Raw genomic sequence first — 22,348 nt, 5'->3', positions numbered from 1 at the left:
GACATGATGGTCCTTGCCACTTCAGGTTTTAAGAGTTGGATTTTAAAAGTCCTAATAACCAACTTCCAAGCCATTTCATCAAAACAGGCTCTTCAAACAAGTTCCAACCACAAACAACTTTTGTCTGAAACCAGCTTTCACAGCATAGATTTAAAATCATAAGTCAGAACAAAACAGATTGTTACTAAAATGCCTGCTATTGAGTGTCTGGTGTGTGTCGCACTGTGTAGGCACTTAACGCGTGGTGATCCCACGGCTCGTGGTGGTTATGGAGCCCCCCATCTCATTGTACTGAGATGTGGCCTCGTTCTATAATGTTTTGCAAGTATAATCTTCGTTAAAAACTATAGTCAACAGTAGACCCTGTAGTATTCCTGTGCACGACATTTTTTTTTTTCTCTTAATGCAAAGAACCAGCTGGGCTTCCATGTTGTAAAATTCATCAGCTGCAGATGCAATCATCTGTGGTTGGAGAGGCCAGTGTGTTCCTGGTTGGGTTGTCGCTTTGTTTAGAATTAAGAGGCTTATAAAGGAAGCCATAGAAACCCTGAGTTCCCCAATTGCCGCGGTACAGGAAACAGGGCTGTTAGTCAGCATCCATTGTCCTGACCGGATTGTTTAAGATGTAATTTCAAGACAATCGGAAAACACCACATGGCTCAATTATGTGGTTATTCAACATCAGGCTTGCTCGTATTAAGGTTTGCTTTGGGGATAATTATGGGGAGAACGTTTGTGCAACTTTCATGAAATTTCACCGAATTATGATGATGTTGGCCCCAACCTGATTATGTAACAGAGATCATGTGAGGAGGAAAAAGTAGATCTCTTCTGGGCAGCTAGTCTGCTTGAGTTTGTCAGCAGCTGGCTGCGGGATCATGCCAGGAGTACCACTAACCCTGGTTAAGTTAGTTAAGTCCCCGGCGTACACACGCTGGCGCCGGACACAGAGCTGCCCAGGTGCAATCGGTATGAAGATCAGACCTGCCGTGCCGCCTCAGCCCACGGCACTTTGATTTGGAGGCTCCTGTTTGAAATCACGTTTGGTTTTTTCCTGTCCAGGGTCGTGGTGTGCTTTGCTCTCAGTTTTAGCTGCTCTGAGCACCTCCCTGAGTGTCGCACATGTGGCCTCTGAATGGCTCAGATTTTGTGGAACCTGTACAGTTGTCCCTTTGGTATCCGCAGCGAATTGGTTTCAGACTGGGATGTGAAAACCTGAGGATGCTCAAGTCCCTTATATACAGTGGCATAGTATTTGCATATAGCCTGTGACATGATTTAGTGTACTTTAAATCATCTCTCGATTACTTATAACAGCGGTCCCTAGCCCCAGGCCATGGTTGGTATGGTCTGTGGCCTGTTAGAGACGGGGCTGCAGAGCACAAAGCGAGCTGTCAGCAAGCGAAGCTTCATCCATTTTGACAGCCGCTCCCCACCGCCCTCATTACCCCTGAGCTCCACCTCCTGTCAGGTCAGCGGTGCTGGTAGGTTCTCAGAGGAGCTCGAGCCCTACTGATCTGTGCGTGCGAGGGATCTAGACTGTGTGCCCCTTGTGAGAATCTAATGTCTGATTATCTGAGGCTGCATTATGGTGAGTTGTATAATTATTTCCTCATATATCACAATGTGATAATAATAGAAATAAAGTGTACAATAAGTACAATGCGCCTGAATCATCCCAAAGCCATCCCCCCTCCTTCTATGGGAAAGTTGTCTTCCACGAAACTGGTCACTGGTGCCCCAAAGGTCGGGGACCACTGACTTGTAATGCCTAATGCGGTGTAAATGCGTTAATAGTTACAAATTTGACATAAAAGCTGTGTAACTAGGTGTGACCTCATGCATGACAAATTCAGGTTCTGCTTCTCCCAACTTCCTGGAATGTTTTGCTTTCCTGAAGATTTTTAATCAGGGGCTGGTTGGATCCGAGGCCAAGGAACCTCGGATCCAGAGGGTTGACTGTATTCTAAATCTGACCATCTGAAACACACTCTGAGGTCCCCCCAAAACTCACTCTTCTAGCCCAGGCGGGCCTGACCCTCTGAGGGCTTCCCGAGAGGAATGTCATTCTGCACCACACCCCGAGATGCTGAGTCACCACCTGTGGGGCAGGGACGGCATATTTTCTGAAAGCTCTCCAGGTAGCTCTGATGGTGCACCTCCCACCAAGAGCCATACTGGAAATGGTTGTATTGTATCTTTAAAAAAAAATTTTTTTTATAACCCACCTGAAATTCTTTGACAAGGACTAAGTAATAAATTTGACATGTGAAATTCAAGGCAGTTAAGGCATTATGGAACACATTTGTTGTCTTTTGATAACTTTTGGTATTACTCAGAAAACGCACCCCTTCTGATGACATTTTCCTTGGAAAGGGCACAGTGGAGGTGGTGGGGTGGGTGGAATTTCGTAAGTGACAACAAGTTCCCATCTATTGCTAGTCCCAGGAATCTTTTTTGATGACTTTTTGAGATTTCCTGTCCCCATCTACAAAAGAATGGAGGTTTCCCTGCAGCTTCTGAAGTAGGATTAGCTTCTGAAATACCCAAGGACACCCTCTGTCCTGCTGTATCTTCTGCACAGCTTTCATCTCTTCTTTGTCATTGCTGCCTGCAGCTAAGCTGTGCTGCTCTGGTTCCTGAGACTCGACTCTCCTCAGGCCTCTCGTCAGCTTTGTCATCATTCCTTCCTTGCTTCCGACTGCCACATCTTGATCTCTGGCCCTGCCCTGACATACGTGTGCGGTTTTCTGAGTGTGTGTGACTGCCCTTCAAAGTGTGGGCCCTGAACCTGCAGCTTTGGCATCACCCAGTCATCTGAGAAATGCAGGTTCTCAGGCCCTGCCCAGACCTGCTTAAATCCTTGTCTGCATCTTAATAGTCCCACGGACTGCAAGGAGATCCAACCAGTCCATTCTGAAGGAGATCAGTCCTCGGTGTTCATTGGAAGGACTGATGTTGAAGCTGAAACTCCAATACTTTGGCCACCTGATGTGAAGAGGTGACTCATTTGAAAAGACCCTGATGCTGGGAGGGACTGGGGACAGGAGGAGAAGGGGACGATAGAGGATGAGATGGCTGGATGGCATCACTGACTTGATATACATGAGTCTGAGTGAACTCCGGGAGTTGGTGATGGACAGGGAGGCCTGGCATGCTGCGATTCATGGGGTTGCAAAGAGTCGGACACGACTGAGCGACTGAAGTGAACTGAACTGACACATCAATAAGGAAACTGAGGCCAAAGCAGTTAACTGACTTGCCTAAGATCAGGGCACTCTCTTTATATGTGATGGAGCACAGGTTTTTTAAAATAGTGATAAAACATACAAAACATAAAATTTACCATTTTCACCATTTTAATGAAAAAATATCCCTATTCTGGGCTTTCCGGGTGGTGCTAAGTGGTAAAGAACCCACTTGCCAATGAAGGAGACCTAAGCATCTTCATCAGACCCCCGGGTGCTGTGTGTGCGTGGCAGTGTGAGGGCCCTGGCCGACAGCACCCCAGTTCAGGGTGGACCTGGGGTCCACTCTGTGTTCTAATCGAAGCCTCCACTCTCACCCCATCCTTTTCTCCTGCCTCTTCCCACCATCCCATGTTTGTCTATTAGGTTGTTTTTTTTTTTTTAATTTTTTAATTAATTTTATTTTATTTTTAAACTTTACATAGTTGTATTAGTTTTGCCAAATATCAAAATGAATCCGCCACAGGTATACATGTGTTCCCCATCCTGAACCCTCCCCCTCCTCCCTCCCCATACCATCCCTCTGGGTTCTATTAGGTTGTTCTATTTTTTTTTTTTTTCCAGGCTATAATCTTGGCTTCAGTTTTCATTTTGTTCATTGATTCATTCAGATATTTATCAACTGCTCCCAGAGCTAGGTGTTGGGAGATGCAGTGAGCGAGACCAGACCTGGTTCCTGCCCTCATGAAGCTCAGCTTCTGGTGGCAGAAGCAGATATTAAGTTCATCATCATTTATAAATGTGAAGTTATGATAAGCAGTGTAGGGAGCCTATAACAAATATATGAGTCATTAGGAATGCCAGGAAAGGCTTCCCTGAGGAGGTGATCTTCATGCCAAGCACTGAGGCCCGAGTAGGAGTTAACAAGGCGAAGAGGAGCAGAAAGAGCTTCCCAGGCGGAAGCAATAGCACACGCAGAGGCCTGGCTCATCAGAGAAAGTCTGCAGAAAATAGATTTTTAAACGGACGTTAAATTGCTCTTTAAGTCCTTCATCTTTATCTGCTTTTCTACCCAGTCTTGTCAGATTTACACCTCTGGTCCTAAGCCGAGGAGCTGGCCTGGACGCGCATGCCTCGCGCCTGCACGAAGTGGCCGTGTCCTAGGTTGCGTATGGCTTTAGTCTTGTTAGTCTAACATTTCACGATTGCATTCATTGGTAAAGCCACTTTCCTTACTGTTCCCTGAGTATACCATGCTCAGATTGCAAACTGCTCTCTAATTCCCTCTTCATTCATGTTCTCAAAAAGTAAACTCTGTTGAAATATACATCAAAAAAAAAGCACAAATCATAATGATGTTTGATGCATTTTTACAGAGTACATCAGTGTCATTAGCACCCCAATCAAGAAGTAGACTATACACACCCTAGAAGACCCCTGTCCCCCCCCCTTGGTCACTGCACCCAGAGGTAACTGCTGTCCTGTCGTCTATCGATTAGTTTTGCCTGGAGCTGAACTTTGGGTAAATTGAACCATGCTAGGTCATCTACTGAGTCTGGCTGCTCTTGCTCAACACAACACTGGAAGAAATCCTGCCGTGTATCACAGAAGTTCATCTGTGTTCTTTGCTGTGTGGTCTGTGCATGGTGTGACTCTACTACACTTTATCCATTCTAGTCGGTCTTTTACAGTTTGGAGCTATTATGAAGTCTTATGCATGTCTTTTAGCAGATAAGTGTATACTTTTCTTTTGGAAATATGCCTAGGAGTGGAATTATTTCACAGAATATGCGTATGTTCAGCTCTAGTAGATACTGCCAGTTTTCCAGATTCAGTTCAGTTTAGTTCAGTTCAGTCACTCAGTCGTGTCGACTCTTTGCAACCCCATGAATCACAGCACGCCAGGCCTCCCTATCCATCACCAACTCCCGGAGTTGACTCAGACTCACGTCCATCAAGTTGGTGATGCCATCCAACCATCTTGTCCTCTGTCGTCCCCTTCTCCTCTTGCCCCTAGTCCCTCCCAGCATCAGAGTCTTTTCCAATGAGTCAACTCTTTGCGTGAGGTGGCCAAAGTACTGGAGTTTCAGCTTCAGCATCATTCCTTCCAAAGAAATCCCAGGGCTGATCTCCTTCAGAATGGACTGGTTGAATCTCCTTGCAGTCCAAGGGACTCTCAAGAGTCTTCTCCAACACCACAGTTCAAAAGCATCAGTTGTTCGGCGCTCAGCCTTCTTCACAGTCCAACTCTCACATCCATACATGACCACTGGAAAAACCATAGCCTTGACTAGACGAACCTTTGTTGGCAAAGTAACGTCTCTGCTTTTCCAGATTAGCTGTACTAGTTTCCCGTCCTCACTCGTGGTGCCCAAGCGCTCCAGCTGCTCCTCGCTGTGGCCCTTGGTTTTGCCCGATTCCCTGGCAGCCGTTCTGGTGGGTGTGGCACTGCTGCTTTGCAGTTTCACTTTGCATTTCTTTGACAACTGATGTTCCCATTTTTTACCTATTTGTTTTTTCTCTTTTTGATTTGTAGGAGCCCTTTGCATATTCTTTGTAGTTATTTATTACAGCTGTCTCTGGGTTGCCTTTTCTTTTAAATAGCCTCTTAATGAATAGATGTTCTTAATGTAGTCTAATTGATCAATAAATGTCTTCATATTTTAAATAATTTCCGTACCGCATTTAGTTCTGTGGTGCAAAAAAAAAAAAAAATTCTTAGGGGTAGAATACACAAATATATAAACATATAAACACAAATATAGTAAAACATCAACAATTACAGGCATGGAAAATATGAATTAGAAGATTTAGACTAGAGAGATAATAAGACACAAATAAGCCATGTAATTCTCTGAATGTGTTATAGTTGAGCAATAAATATTGTCTAAAGCAGCTTAGAACTCAAAACTCAAAGGGAACATGGTTTGTTATCCAACTCACATTTATCTGAGGTCTTCAGACGGTTTTGTGAGGATCAAGGCAGACAGGTGAGGGATGGATAGACTGAGAGATACATTCAAATGGAAATGGTAATTTTCATGTTAGAGCTAACAGGCGTGTCTTCTGTTACAGGTTATTCAGCGATAGTTATGACCTCCCGGTTACGTGCGTTGGGTGGAAGAATTAACAACATACGCACCTCAGAATTACCCAAAGAAAAAACGCGATCAGAAGTCATCTGTAGCGTCCGCTTTTTAGATGGCTTGGTACAGACCTTTAAAGTTAACGTAAGTTCTCCAGATTTAATTTTTTCTGAATAAATGCCCCTAAGAAATAGTTTTTCATCTCTTGGTTTATAAAATGAAGAGAATTATTTTAAAATAAAAGCTTGATGTCTCCAACCTTGCATGTTGAGCTTGAACTAGAAATAGCCATAAAAACTTTGCCCACATTCTTGTCTCTACCTGACATGTCTTTCCCTCTCTTATTTGTAAACCGTGTGCGTCTTAGATGTTACTGCTTCTGTGACACCTTTGACTTCCTGAACTGACTCTCCAGTAATGGTGCCCTGTGTGTGCTTTGTTAGAGCCCATGTCACATTCCGTGGATAGTAGTTACAACTACCAGGTTACATGTCGCTCTTCAAGCTTTTGAGCTCTGTAGAATAGTAATAGTGTCATTTTCACTGTGCCTGCCACACAGCAGGTGCTCATTAGACGTGCAGATGGTAAATAGCGGGTCCTCTCTGGAGGGTAGTGAGGTGGTTAGCTACCCAGATGGCAGGGCTTGGGGATGGCCTGGCTTCTCCCACCTCAAGCCTGTAGCAGAAGCAGGGCCAGAAATGAGGTCTCCAGTCCTACATCAGCAGTGTGATGCCTAACCAGAAGCCGCCCCCGCCGCCTCACCCCACCCCACTCACCACCTGGGTTTTTGTGACCTTTTCCTGTCTCTCCCATCCTCTGGCCAGTCCTAAAGGGGTCATCTCCAGTCCCAGACTGGCTGCCGGCAACTGCCCCAGCCTGGAAAATTCAGTGTGCAAGGGAAGGCATCAGAAAGAGAAAAGAGGGTATGGGAGAACCATTGGGGGATGATAGGAGGCCACAAGAATTTAAAGGGTAACAAAAACTGGTTCCTTCTGGAATGCCTCCCACCCCAAGAGTCTGCTTCCTGCTGACCCCAGGTCACTGTGGACCTGAGCAGGCAAGAGAAGAGGGCGGTGTATATGAAGTCACGGCATGGTGGGAGCTCTCTAAAGGCCCCACAGGTCTCTAACGGTTGCTATAAACTGACAGCTCAGCTTAGACCTGGCCCTTCTGTTAAAATTTACATTGTCCTGGAGCTATTCCTTAGCTGTATATCTTCTTCCTGATAAGAACGTGAATGTTTATTCAGCACGTGTTTACTGAGTACCTACTCTGTGCCAGGCCCTGGTCTGGGTACAGAGAATACAGCAGTTAACAGAACAGAACAAAGTCTGGGTCCTTTTAAAGCTTACCGCCCACACGGAGGAAACCATAAGTCAGGTGATAGTCAGGTGATAGTATGTACTTAGAAGAAAACTCTGGATAACAAGGGTGGAGAGTTCAGGGCAGGGCAAAGGGTGGAGTTGTCATTTGTCGTTTTACAGATTAGGGAAGACCTCACTTGTAAGATGACATTTCAGAGATGACCTAAAGGAAGTAAGGGAGGAACCGTGTGCTTCTCTGGAGGAAGCACATTCCAGGTAGAAGCAGCAGCAGACCAAGGCCCTGAGGCGGGGTTCCCTTAGTGCGGTTACGGAACAGGCTGGACGCCAGTGTGTCTGGAGCGTAATGAGCAAGGAGGAGGAGAGCCAGAGATGAGGCCAGAAATAACAGGTGATAGGTTGTTTGGTTTTTCTTCTAATGCACACGTGCTCAGTTGTGTCTGACTTTGCGACCCCCTGCCAGGCTCCTCTGTCCATGGGATTCTCCAGGCAAAAATACTGGAGTTGGGCTGCCATGCCCTCCTCCAGGAGATCTTCCCAACCCAGGGATCGAACCCATATCTCCTGCATCTCCTGCATTGGCAGGCGATTCTTTACCACTGCGCCACTTTGGAAGCCCTAATAGCCATTTCAAAAGATTTTTTTTTTAATATCATAAAATGCTTTTGTGAACAAATGAGCTGGCGAACACACATACACCAGTGTGCTTTTTGACAAAATGTCCCTTCCTCCCACATCACGGTGGACCCAGGATTGGAGGAATGAACACGGCAGATGGTACAGATAGAAGGGAAAAAAATCAGTAAGGATGGAATATAACATTGTGCTTGATTATTTTGCTATGTCACAACAAAACATTTGGGTGCAAATAGTTAATTTTTCTTCTTTCCCACTTAAGTCTGGAGAAGAAAAAACCAACATTTTCTGTAATAAAGTAGGTAGGGTTTTGGTGGTTTTTTTTTTTTTTTTTTTTTTACTTTTTTAACGTAACTTTTTTCCTCTTAAGGGGACAGGGGATTGTGAAGAGCCTTGTAGGTCATGCTGAGCACTGGCTGTGTTCTGAATGAAGCAAAGAGTGTTGAAGGGTTAGGGCAGAGACCTGATGTGATCTGACTCAGGTCTCACTCAGGATGCTGTATTGACTGGGAGGTGAGGATGGGGCAAGGGCTGAGACTCGCATTCTGTGGCGGAGACCATGATCATTAGACGGGGTGGTCATTCGGCCAAGAGTAAACCAAGCCTGGAAGTAACTTAAAACATGGAACCAGTGGGATCTGGGATGTGAAAGAACCCTCGAGGTGATCCCCAAGGTTTTTGACCTGAGCAGTGGGCAATTTGGAGTTGCAATTTATAGAAATGGGAAAGGCTGAGAGAGAAACAGGATTGGGGGCAGAAATATCTGGTTCTGTTTTAGACGTGGTCAGCTTGAGATGCTTGTTACTTGTCTTTGTAGACATGGCAATATGTACACAAATGAGTTGAAGGAAGAGTCTAGGCTAGGATACACGTGTGGATGTAGAGATGTTATCTCAGGATCACTTGAGACGAGACAGGGAAGATGACTGAGGTTCAGTGTTTAAAGCCTGGGGAGATGAGGAGCAAGCAGAAGACTGCGGAGATGAGGGGAGGCTGAGAGGGAATGAGAAGCCCAGGTGAGAACATGTTTTAAGGAGGAAGAGTGGTGAGGACGGCATCCACCCAGAGGTTACGCGGAGCCTCGGAACAGAGCCTGGCGTTCAGCTGGCGCCCGTCATCATCAGTGACGGACATCGCCGTGACTGTCACTCCTGCCTGCGCTGCTTCCCGGGCTTCCAGCAGCCTGGTCAAGGCTGACCCGTGAATACGAGGGCCCGGTTCCAGCTTAGAATCTCCATCGCTTTGTATGTTTTTGCTCCCGGGGGTCACATTCAGCTTCCTTAGCCCAGGCCCTCTCATGACCAGGAGCGGGCATCCTCAGGCAAGCTGGCCTAGATGTCAGCTGTTCTCAACTCAGCCCAGAGAGCAGGGCTGTCTTAGGCAGTGACCTGATGTAGCCAAGATGACCTCTGGTGGGGTGCTGGGCCCGGAGGCCTCTTCTCATCAAAAATGTGTCTTATTTCGGGTCCTTTTGAGAACTGAGTGAGTTGTGCAGCTACTGGAATGATGGATGATGCATTCCAGAGGGGAGAGAGGCAATGCAGAGGGCACGTGCAGGCTCTGGCATCAGACCCACCTGAGTCAGGCAGTCAGACACCCGTCAGCTGGCGGCTCAAGGCATGGAGCCTTTGGGACCTCCGTTTGCTTCTCTGCACAGGAAGTGTGGTGATGGCTATGTGATGTTGCAGTACAGATTGGAGATCCTATATAAAATGTGCAGAGTACTGAGGCTAGCTCCTTGTAGATGCCCCGTAGATTACAGTGATTGATTTTGTTGTCGTTCAGTTGCTCAGTCGTGGCTGACTCTTTGCCACCTCGTGAACTGCAGCACGCCAGGCTTCCCTGTCCTTCACAATCTCCCAGAGTCTGCTCAAACTCATGTCCATTGAGTCGATGATATGATCCAACCATCTCATCCTCTGTCGCCCCCTTCTTCTGCCCTCAGTCTTTCCCATCATCAGGGTCTTTCCCAACAAGTCAGCTCTTCGCATCAGGTGACCAAAGTACTGGAGCTTCATCTTCAGCATCAGTCCTTCCAATGAATATTCAGGACTGATTTCTTTTAGATTTGACTGGTTTGATCTCCTTGCTGTCCAAGGGACTCTCAAGAGTCTTCTCCAGCACCACAGTTCACGTTAAACATAATATAAAATCATACGACTAATAACCTCAGCAAGGGCAACGGATGGCTCGTGGCATTGTGAATATCTTGTAATTCGGGGAGAGACTATGTCATGATTTGGAGTATGTGGACTAGGTCATCTTTTCCAAACCATCCTGACTCCCCTGGGATGGGAGGTGACCTGGGAAGCGGAGGCAGCGGCAGGAGCCAGGGCCCCGGGGCAGGAAGGGGACGTGTTCAGGACACGGGTGTGTCTTACGTTCCCACGCTGTGCGCCAGATAATGTGACTGTCCTGGAGAAGCGGCTGCAGGAGGGGGTGACAGTTATCTAATTCTCCCCATGCTGGTCATGGTGACCTGTTTTCAGGTACATCATCTGCTCTCAGGCGCTCAAAAAAGCTGCCTTTGCTGGTTCTCTATGTGGTCTATTTCTGACTCACATTGCCCTTAAGTTAAAGGGTTGGGTTCAAAGGATTCTGGAGAAGTCTGCCTGTTCAAGTAGAATTTGCAGTTCCCACCCCCACGCCTTTGTGCTGGGCCATCCACTTGCTGCCTTTGCTGAATGCCTGCACCTGGAGAAAAGGCATGGCGCTCAGCTCCTGTCCCCCTTGCAGACCGTGGTCAGGGGCTGCCTTGCCCTGCCCCCCTGTGTCCACTGTGCCTGGAGTGTTCCATGGCACTTGACACACCGAGTCCCAGTCACTGCTTGCACAGCTGGCCTCCCCGGGAGGGCAGAAGAGGGACGCGTGTTGTGGCTCTGTCCCCGTTCCCCAGCCCCACGCCTGCTCCCTGAGCAGCGAGTGGAGAAGGTGGCTGAGCCCTGCCCTGGACGTGAAGTGGGCTGAGCGTCTCCACTGGCTTCTCACTTCAGATGGCGCAGAGTAGGGAGGCAGATAATCCTCCAGTGTCCCCTGCCAGATCCCTTTGAGAGTATTTCCGATGGCATTTGAGTATTCTTAGCTGTCTTCCTTCATGCCATTAGAGTTTTCCTCCCTGCATACTCTTGCCTGGCTTCTGAGGAGCCAACACGGACCGATGTGGATTAGCATTTTGCTGTGGATAATCCATGAGCAGGTCACGCAGAATTTACTGTCATCAGGATGTCTTAGTTTTCCAATTCAGACATTATCACTTGAGAATCTCAGCTAAGAGGAAGGAAGAAATCTTAGAAAATTAAATTAATCTCATTCTTCTAAGTCATATTTACCTTAGCCTTATTTTCCATATGTTCAGTTGTGCTTCTTGACTTGGAATTTATTAAAGCATTTCTTATTGTAGGGCAGGGCTTACCTGGTGGTGTGGTGGTAAAGAGTCTGCCTGCCAGTGGCAGGAGATGAAAGACACATGGGTTTGATCCCTGGGTGGGGAAGATACCGTGGAGGAGGAAATGGCAACCCACTTCAGTATTCTTGCTGGGAAAATCCCATGGACAGAGGAGCCTGGTGGGCTACAGTTCATAGGTCACAGAGAATCGGGCATGACTGAGCACATGTGCGTACACACACACACACACACACACACACACACGTATTATAGGGTACGTGTGTGCATGAAATCTCACCACATGTTTTAATACCTTCTTATCTGCAGTAAAGACTCTAGAGACCAGCTCTTAATTTGTTTTAAAATTTTGTCCACTGGACGTTTTCTTTCCTAGAAACAAGATACCGGTCAAGTTCTCCTGGACATGGCTTACAATTACCTGGGTGTGACTGAGAAGGAGTATTTCGGTTTACAGCATGGTGATGACTCACTGGACTCTCCTGTGAGTACGCTGTCTTGAGGACATGCTGTGCTCCTGCAGGGGTTGGTTTTATATCTTATGTTTTCTTACCCAACAGAGATGGCTTGAAGCAAGCAAACCCATCAGGAAGCAGTTAAAAGGTGGGTGTGAGCTTCCCATTTCGCTTGAACAGTAGGTGTTAGCGTATCACGGCCCGTTTCTCTCCTCCAGTTCTCAGCATACCTGAAACATCTGGAACCTGGATTCCAGGTGGCCCAGGAGACATGAGTAAGCTGGCTTCCTCCTGCCTGACTTCTGAGTTAGCAGAGAAACTTCCAGATCAGCCCCCAAGGCTCCTCGGCAGCTGTGGGCAAGAGAGGGAAAGGTAAAAGAAGGCGGCTAAGAGCAGAGGAACCCACACTTCTTTTTATAGGAAAGAAAGGGGAAGGACGATGACCTTTTTCAGCCCAGTGTGAGAGCCAGGATGGGAAAGAGACACACACACGCACGCACGCACACACCCGCCCGCCCCAGTCCATTTCAGCAGCACAGTTTTTCAGCCCAGTGTGAGAGCCAGGATGGGAAAAAAATGATACACACACATACATCACACTCTTCCCCCTGCCCCCCACCACCACCAGTCCTTTTCAGCAGCACAGTTCCATTCCCTGGAAAAAGAGGCATGGATAGATAGTGTCACAGATACACACATAAGTATATCCTGTTGCTGTAGGTTACCTTCCAGTTAGGCGGGCTGTCCAGCTACACCTCACCCCACTCTCTGCCTGGCTTTCCAGTCATGCTCTCTGTTCCCTACATGTACTTTTTGCCCCAAACCTAGCTGACACGCAGGACCACATACCCACCTCTGCACCTTCCCTGGGTCTGTTGCCTCTATTAGGAATGCTCTTCCCTCTCACTTCCCTATATCCCAGTCTTGCTATTTCTCTTCAATGTCACTCAGATTCCATTTCCTCTAATAGAAGCCCTGCCTCCCTCTCCCCTCGTGTACATTGATCACTGTCTGCTTTGTGCCTCAGAATACTCTCTCCTTCGCTCTGAGTTATTGGCCTTTATCGTCCTTGCAAAACGGCCAGCTCTTTGCAGTTAGGGTACTTGTCACGCCCCGCGTGGTGCTCTCCATCTAGGAGGTGGCCAGTAGATGATCGAGGGGTGAAGGCAGGTGGATCTGTACACACAAATGTGCACACCCATGATGACACGTTCCCCACTGGCCTGGCGCCAGGGCGGGAAGAAGTCGCGATCAGGGGACCTGACTCGGATCCCATGGGTGCCCTCACCTGGAGTCAGGGCCTCAGCCCTCTTTGCTCCTGTGAGTTGTGTCCTTAGCATTCAGAAGTACCAGGGGGAGCTGCAGAGATGCTGTGCAGGCAACTCTGTGCCCCCATTTGAATTCACAGAGGAATGAGCTCACATGTGCATGGACATGTGACAGCAGACAGGTTCCATGCTCAGACTCTGGCATGGCACTGGGCTAAGCTCTGGGAATAAGAGTTGGACCTTGCCCTCAAGGAGCTTACAGCCAACTGTAGGGATGGAGACAAGGGTAGAGACAGCTCTGGGGTGGCCCTGAGCACGTGATAGGATGCTCTGGGTGCACAGAAGAGGATGAGAAAGGCAAGGAGGCATGCTTGGGACACAGAAGTGAGAAGTTACAGAGCGGGGAGGCAGGGAGGGGAGCCAGTAGGGCGTCCAGACCATTGGGAGGACTTATCCATCCCCTGATGTATAGGTCGTCAGCCTGCACCTAGAGCTACAGAATCACCCACTGGACCAAGGTACCTGCACAGAGGTACATTCACAGGTACACACACACTGTTAAAGAGTTTGATACAAGCTGGAGATAAAGGCAGAAGTTTTACTGAGATAGGAGGGTGGATCCCCGAAGGAGCTACGGTAGAGGAGCTCAGTGGAGGAGAGCAGGGTAGAAAAGATTTGCGTTTCAGAGAGTAAGAAGGTTCTGGAAAGGATCAGTGACTAGATACTGAGTAATGGACAGGCGAGAAATGGACATGAAGAAGAGCGTGGGATCTTTGAGACAGAATCTGATTGTCTGTTACCACATCCAGCAAAAGAAATGGACAAAATCTATTCTTACAAGCAAATGGACTCTTGGCCTTGTTGCATAAAATATCTGAATATGTTAGCTGTGTAATATTTGCTGGTATATGAATCATTTTTAGAATTCACTTTGCATTAAAAGCATGAAATATTTTCCAGGATCAAAATTAATTTTAAAATGTGGGCATGCAGAGTCAAAAGACTCAGTGCAGTTAACCTTGGTGTTGTCCTCAGCTGTGTGGCCTAAGGCAAAACTCTGAGGGGTGGGTGGCCAGCCAGCCTGGTGGCTACGTTGTATGCTGCAGTCGACAGCACCCTAGCCTATTCATAGTCCTGGCGGTGTTTGCATTCAAGAATGTATCTGAAAATATTTGAAAAGTGTGGAGTCATTATATATATGAGAGATTTTCTTTGTGAGTTCTGTTTAATCTGCTAAATTAAGGATTTTTAAAATTCCTAATACAGATGATGGAGTGCAGTGTTTGAACACCTCCCTAAGTTAAACATGTTTCGGAAAATAGATTATATCTCATTTTATGTTGATGTTGCAAAAATATTTTTATAGGCTTGGAGATTTCTGAACAGTTAACTAACTCATGCACTCCTTTTGTGAAGCTAGTCCTTTTATTGATGGAAAAAGCTGTGGTCTAGTAAAAAACATGCATTGCCTTTTTTAAAGGGAAAATTTAATTTGTTTTTGAAAAATGTTGTAGGAGGTTTCCCCTGTACCCTGCATTTTCGAGTAAGATTTTTTATACCTGATCCCAACACACTGCAGCAAGAACAAACCAGGTAATATTTTTTCTTAAGTTTCCTATTTAGTGTATAAAAATTGAGTAACCACTAAAAATGTACTCTTCAATTTGTCACTGTGGTCAAATCTTTCATTTGGGTGTAACTGCAGCAACAGTCACTTAAGATCCCAGTAAAAACTGGGGGGCATGTATTGAAATTTTAATCAGCAAATTAGTTTTCATCTTGAGTCTCTTTCTTCTGATTTGGTGCAGTCCCCAGCATGCTCCTACCAGCACCTCCCCTTCCATCCAGGCTCCTCTTCGAGCTGAGCACGCTTGGTCTCAGAACGCAGGTATTTTCTGCTCCTGCAGGAAAGGAAGTTTGTCAAAGTCCTCTACCGATCAAGTAGTGCAGTGTCTCTGAAGGGCTAGGAGTGAGCTCTTTAGGAGAACCAGAGGTCTCTTAACTGAGAACTTTCTATCAGGTCCCCAGTTGGAAGGAGAGGAGGCTGGCCAGCATCTTGCCTCCGCCTCCGCGAATCTGTGAACCAGATAAGGGAAGAGGGCTGCAAGAGTTGTTTACCCCTCCAGGCTTGGCTCAGGTCCTGGCCCTCCTGTTGTGCTGGCACGTGGGTTTTGTGGGTGGGGACCCGTGTTTGGAACCAAAGGATGGGCATAGGAGAGTTGATGCTGTTTAAACACGGGCTCTGCAAACTCACCTGGCCTCTCCTTCCCCTCCCCCAGGGCATCAGCCGACCCTTTGGTTATTGAAAGGTTTGTTTTTCTAAGGGAGGGAAACTCTTCCATCCGAAAAAAAGCACTGAATGTTCAGGATTGTTAGATCCTGTCTTGTGCCCATGGTGGCCATGAGACCATCACCAAGGAGGCAACACTAACTTGGACAGAAAGTGCTGTTTCACTTTTTTCCTTTTTTTAAATTAGTAATCACATGACCACATTTTAACTTGTAATGTGTGTAAAGGCCAAATATTATTCTATTACTAGTTTGTCTTCTTCGTACACCTCGTCTCTGTACAATAGAAGGCATTGAAAATTTGACTTGTGTTTACTATCAAGTTAAATTTTAAGCAGATATAAGATGTCCCACATGTCTCACTGGGTAACCACGGGACATACACGTGGTGCCTTGAGTTTTCCCCATAATAGCTCTTCACACAGATGGACTAAGGGAAGGTGTAGGATGCTCAACCCAGCAGAATAGTTCATGCTGGTGGATGCAAAGTGGTGACATGATCTATGAGATTTCCCCAGGCTACCTACCACCAAATAACAAGTTTTTTAAGTTTTGTTTTAAAATGTCATGATGGATTATGTGTGTGTGTGTTTTTAACCAGTGGGAATTTTTTTTTATCACAACCCCACGTATATATTTTGCTTTGTAATATATTACACAGATACGTGTAAATTACTGAAGCAGACATTTCTTGAAACAGTAGTAAGTGCAAAGCACCCTTAAGCTTTCTCTTTTCCTCGCTTAAAATGCCAGTTGTGGCTCATTAAGTTGATTTTACTATCCACTGAAGGGTTCCCACCCAAAGTGTGAACCACGCTTCCTCTGCTAGCGGGTTGATATGCTGGTGCCCCAGGGTTGTGGCTGCCAGGGTACCTGAGTGAAGGGATCACTCCTGCCAACTTAGCCCAGGCGCCCCTCTCCAGGGCCCCCCTCGGGCGTCAGACCCCATATCCATACCCACCAGGAAAGCCTCTGCCTGCTGAGCCTCCTGAGGAGATGTAGGGAGTTGAGGACCGAGAGAAGATTCAGAAATGAAGACTGCCTTCAGATCTGCAAAGGGTTGTCATAGGAAAGGGGGAATTAGATGTGCTTAGTGGTAGAATTATAGCCAGTGAGTGGAAGCTACAGAAAGGCGGATTTTGGCTCAAGACAAGTAATAGACTAAATTTTGTTCTTACCTAAGTCCCAGGTAAAATTCGGTTTGTCCGTGTCCCTCCTAAGAGTCACCGGTTGCAGACGGACACCCAGCCCCACCACCCCACCTCCCATCTTAAGATGGGTGGTCGCCCCAGTGTGGAGAAGATTACAGCTGTCAGTTCCTGGGATGTGGGCACCACTTTGCTCCTAACACAGCAGGAGCCATGCTAGCAGCTGCCCCTGTGCCTCCTAAGAGCTGGGAAAACAGCCAGGACTGCCAGATCTTCTTCTTAGTCTGGGCCAGGTTTCCACCATTAATTTTTTTTTAAAATGGTCTTTTGTCTTGTTTTTACTTAAAGGAAGAATTTTTCCTGTGTTCCTGACCCATAGTATTTCTCTCTTTTTTTTTTAATTGAGGTATAATTGATGTACATATTATACACAGTATCTTTTTTAAGCCCCAGCTCTATAGCTTATCCAAAAGGAAGTTCCCCTTTAAAGAAATTTTGATTTCAAGGGTCAAAGAAGGAATACAGAGGTGGTGTGTGTTGTCTCCTGTTTGTTTACCAAGGATCTAGGCAGGGAGGCCTTCATTGCTTTTTTCTGAAGTTGAGGTCATGGATGGGGCAGACTCCAGCAGTGAGCTTTTACATTTCTGAAGTCAGACACACGGAGCGTCTCTTCTAAATGACTTCCTTTATCCTAATCACTGTATCTTTGATTGTGAGCCTCCACAACGGCTGTTCCTGATAAATTTAGACTATTCTATATAGACTTTCATCTACTGGCAGTCTCAGAATCAGGCTCCTTTAAGATTCTTAGGGAGATCCAAGATTCCTCGGGACTTGGGCATCATTCCACTATTCCTGTCTTTTTGTGTGATATCCTGGGGTTGACTCAGAGACATTGCTGAATATACAAAAAGGTAGCATGTGGTGAATGGGGGTCTGCAGGTTCCTGTTCTCCTTTACACCCTGAGGAAGACCTACCACCTAGCAGGACTCAGCAGTGAAAATCCAGATTTACCACTGGATTACCTGTGATTCTCTCCCTCCTCTTTTTTCTCTCAGCAGCGTTATAGGAGGAGAGAACACTTAATTCCACTTGAATATCAGCTTGAATAAACATAGGAACAAAGTAGAAAGGACCCGTTGTGTTCCCCTAGGTGGCAGAGCTAGAGTTTCTGATATGGAATAAGCGTGAATCAGCGTGTGTATGTCACACCATCCCTCAGTGTTCTGGCGCTGAATGCATTAAGAGTAATTGACAAGTCTTATAATCAAAGTAATATCAGGAGATTGAGCCTAAGGTTTTTAGTCATTAGACACATAAGAAATGTGTAATAGAGCCAGATTTTTTTTTTCATAACACGAGTGTCCAGGTTGAAATAAGACATCACTGACCCCACGTCACCCATCTGAACATCCGTGTCCTCATCAGTAAAAAATGGAGGTAGTGGTACCCACTTCAGAGTCCTTCAGTTCAGTTCAGTTGCTCAGTCGTGTTCGACTCTGTAACCCCATGGACTGCAGCATGCCAGGCCTCCCTGTCCATCACCAACTCCTGGAATTTACCCAAACTCATGTCCATTGAGTCAGTGATGCTATCCAACCATCTCATCCTCTGTCGTCCCCTTCTCCTCCTGCCTTTAATCTTTCCCAGCATCAGGGTCTTTTCCAATGAGTCAGCTCTTCACATCAGGTGGCCAAAGTATTGGAGTTTCAGCTTCAGCATCAGTCCTTCCAATGAACACTCAGGACTGATCGCCTTTAGGAAGGACTGGTTGGATCTCCTTGCAGTCCAAGGAGGTTGAAATGAATCCGTAAGTTGTGAAATACCACACACAGCCCAGAACTGTGCAAATACAAGGTTGTAACACCATGTGAAACATTCACATCTCAAAACACTGGCGCCTTGACCTTTAAACATCGAAATTAGGACTATTGAGACTGATTTGTTTAAACTGCCAAAATTCTCTCTCTCTCTCCTGCCCCCTGAACACTTCTACTGCCTCTGTATTAGATTTCAAGAAGTTTCCCTTTTGTCACCTTGGCCAGACACTGGAATCTGTATCCCAAGTGAATCCAGGCTTTAAAAAAGAGTGGGGACAGCGGCCAAGTGTCACATGTGTGCCGTGTCCCTAAATATAACGCGCTCCAGGGCTCTTCCTGGCCTGCATGGCATTGTCGATGCCCTCCACTCCCTGGATGGAGGCACCTGTGACTTACCAAGAGCTTACCAGGTTCTGTCCGCAGATCAAGTCCCAGGTTTCAAAGCAGCAGTGCTGGGAGCTCACAGACATGCGCAGAATTCAGCCTGGAGGCCTGGCAGCCTGGAGTCGGCTGATGTCTGTGCTTTTGCTCAGGCACCAACAGTTCCTGGGACACAGGAAAAAGCCCAGCTGGGTGTTTGCACTCCAGCCAAGGAGGTGTCTGCATAGACCCTCCTCCTTTCGGTAACTTCACACAGCGGAACGTGGGTGTGCAAATGCTGTGTGCAGAACGGCAGCCCCTTGGTGTGCGGGGCTGCCTGTGGGTACTGGTGCTCTCAGATACCCCAGGTTTGACTGGGAAGGTCCAGGGTGGGGGCGCCCACTGGCAGCGGCACCAGCCAGTCATTGGTGGGCTCCTCTTACTCTGTCCATCCCTAAGACAGCATTTGCATGCGGCGCTGGCAAGAGGCTGGCTGGAAATCACCCCCTGGCCCATTGAGACTGGCAGCCACATGAACCACTGTGGTGGAAACAGGCAGCTTTGCAATGTACGGGAACAGCATCTGATACTTGAAACAAAAATATGTTTTTTTGTGTTTTGTTTTTCAAATGTGTAGGTCTTGTCCTTCACTCATCTGTCATTTTTTTTTGCATGTTTTCCTTTGTGTATTATGAATTAATGAGATCAATTATTTCATAGGCATTTGTATTTCTTACAACTGAAGATGGATATTTGTGAAGGAAGGTAATGAGAATTTTTCATCTTCTTTTTCCATCAGTTGCCCTAGACTACTGAAATTCCTGGTTTTAATCTAATGAGCGTGCATTTCTGGTAACAATATTAAATGTAAACAGCAATCGGATGTTGAAAGCAGCATCCTGCTTGAGACATCTGTTTCTGGCTAGGTCTGGACTTAGGAAGCTGAGAACCGATAAACCTCATTTTGTTTGTTTCAGTTTTATTACAGAAGGCAGTTATCTTTCTGGTAAAGACCTGAGAAACTGTAGAGAGAGGGAGGTAGAGACCCTGAACATGAAATGAGCTTCATCCAGGAAGGCACATCAGGCCCAATTAGGTCCCCTCCGAGCCCCTTAGTACCCAGAAGTGACTCTTTTTCTCTCTGGGAAGCTTTGCTGGAAGACTGGAGCTTCAGCCATGCTTCAGCAGTTCTTGCGTATGAGGACCGTCTCCATGGCTGCAGAGTATCTGAGCAGCTCAGGAAGGGGAGGGGGACTCCAAGTCAGTGGTCCCTGAGCCGCCACCTCCAGCATTCAGAGTTTTTCTTGACTTACCAGAGACACTGCAGCAGGTGAACGGGTGGGAACAGCCGTGTTTTGCTCCTGTCCTTCCCACTTCCTCTTTCCTTCTACTGAGGAGGGTCTTCGGAAGCCCCCTCTGGGCTACCATGTGGGAGCTTGTGGTCTCACTGGAGAAACGAGACAGGAGCCCGTGAAGCAGCTGGGACCAGTATGCGGAGTGGAGAGCACAGCCGCCGTAGGTGTTAGGAAAAGACGCCGCCGGTGTGGGCTTTGTGAAGTGTGGACCGCTGTGATGAGCTGGGGCTTGGGGGCTGGTGGAGACGTGAGGAGTCAGATCTCCTGGGGCAGAGAGGACAGCACCCCATGCCCCACAGTCCTAGTTGGAGACCACATGCGGGGGGCTTAAGAGAGAAGAGAGAGGGCGAGCTCTTCCTATCACACGTAGGTGTGCGTCCTGGATCCAGCAGGCAGAGCAGCGCTGTCAAGGGTGTTTAAGCAGGAGGGATCTGGCAGGAGCAGCGTCTACAGGGAAGGCTGGAAGAGGCTGAGGAGCTTCCGTCTAGGTGGGAGGGAAGGTGCAGCTCTTGAGAGAGCTGTTAAAAGGCATCCAGGCCAGAGAATAGGGGGCAAGGAGTGTGGGGCAGGAGGGACGGTTAGAAGCAAGAGATCCCTCAAAGAAAGGATCGCCAGAACTTGATGGCCTAGGGGCCCTAGACCGGTTCTGTAATTTGGCTCATCCTCCCATTTGAGGGAGGAACAAGTCCCTTCTGTAGCACAATAAATAGGACACGAGGAGATAAATCACTTCTCGGCCTCTTGGCTAAGATCAAGCGTAGTGTCTGTTCTTACCAGTTTAATAAATCTCACTGGGCAGTGAGGACACCGCCCTACCCGCACAGTCCCAGTTGGAGACCCCCTGCTTATGAGAGAACACAGGGAGAGAGAGAGGACCCCTCCTGTAACCCGGTGCCCACCCTTGCCTGCGGCAGCCTCGTGTTTCAGGGGACCTCTCAGCTGAAATGGTCACCCCTGCCCTGGGTCCAGGCTGTCCTCTGTGGCAGCAGACACGGTTGTCTCTCTTGTGTGCACACCGCCGTGTTTTCCCCACACGTTTTGTGAGCACCTGTTACAAGACGGGCACTGACTGTGTGGTCAGATGGGGCTGGGCCCCCCACCCCTGTGCTCAGGAGCTTCCAGTCTGGCTCTCCAAGTGTTGGAAGTTGGATATCTGCATTTTCAATGGGAGAAACCTATTGAGGGCCACGTCCTGGCTTAGACCCCGGGCACCTTGTGAGGCCTGCAGGCGGCCCCCATCTCGGGGGCGAGGGGTGTGGGGTCAGGGTGGCATCTGGCCCTTAGGAACCGTGGATCTCTTGACAGAGTCGGTGGAGCTGGTTAGCGTTTCTCCTGGGCTCAGAAGAGTTTGTTCATCCTCTCCTTCCTGCTGAAATAGGCGATCTTGTCTGACAGATGGAGACCCTGAAACTTACTGAGAAAGAGAGGAATCTGTCGAAGAACATGGTGTTCTTTAGTTTGTTATAATTTACGCCATCCTTTGGAAATGTTCTTTCTGACTTACTCATAGGGTTGTTCCTAAGCTGTTCCCCAAATCCCATTCACAGGCTCTTCCTGTAGCAAGGACACCAGCTTTGACTTCACTGAAGCCCATCTTGGTGGGAGAGTGAATGCTGACCTTTGCTCTCCCCATGGGCTGAGTCTCCAGATGATTGAATAGATAGCAAGTATCCCTAGATGTATCTGCATTTAGAAGTTCTAGCAGGAATGCATGGTTACTTGAAAGATGGTGGCCCCCTCAGGGCTACCTCCATATTCATATTCTGCTTCAGGACCAGCGCACAGCACAGCAGGCCAGGAGGGGAACCCTGGTGAGCCAGCCAGATTAGTCAGAGAGGTGGGGGTGACTCATATCTTGGGAACTTCACGGGCTGCCATGGAAACTGCACGTTTTCTCCACTTCCCACGGGGTTGCTGGGCGGAATGCTTTTAAACTCTGTGTCCCCCCCACCCACCCAACCCTACAAGCCCTCACCCTTGCTGCCATTCATGTGTTGCTCTACCTGGCAGTGATCCC

General features: G+C 47.5%; 1 protein-coding gene and 1 pseudogene across 4 annotated transcripts in view; both read left to right on the top strand.

Moving 5' to 3' along the window:
* PTPN3 (protein tyrosine phosphatase non-receptor type 3) overlaps positions 1 to 22,348 on the top strand; it is a 167,939-nt gene that overhangs the window by 80,580 nt on the left and 65,011 nt on the right. For all 4 annotated transcript variants that reach the window (XM_061426448.1, XM_061426447.1, XM_061426446.1 and 1 more), the window contains exons 2-6: positions 6,264 to 6,418; positions 12,012 to 12,119; positions 12,196 to 12,238; positions 14,873 to 14,951; positions 19,697 to 19,741. In XM_061426448.1, coding sequence (XP_061282432.1) covers positions 6,264 to 6,418; positions 12,012 to 12,119; positions 12,196 to 12,238; positions 14,873 to 14,951; positions 19,697 to 19,741 — 430 coding nt within the window. The remainder of the gene's footprint in view (positions 1 to 6,263; positions 6,419 to 12,011; positions 12,120 to 12,195; positions 12,239 to 14,872; positions 14,952 to 19,696; positions 19,742 to 22,348) is intronic.
* On the top strand, positions 21,057 to 21,174 carry LOC133253559 (U2 spliceosomal RNA; annotated as a pseudogene).

Source organism: Bos javanicus, chromosome 8 (genome assembly GCF_032452875.1).
Source record: "Bos javanicus breed banteng chromosome 8, ARS-OSU_banteng_1.0, whole genome shotgun sequence".
Lineage (NCBI taxonomy): Eukaryota > Metazoa > Chordata > Mammalia > Artiodactyla > Bovidae > Bos > Bos javanicus.
Note: the sequence above shows the minus strand (reverse complement) of the source record. Positions and strands in the feature narration are given on the sequence as shown.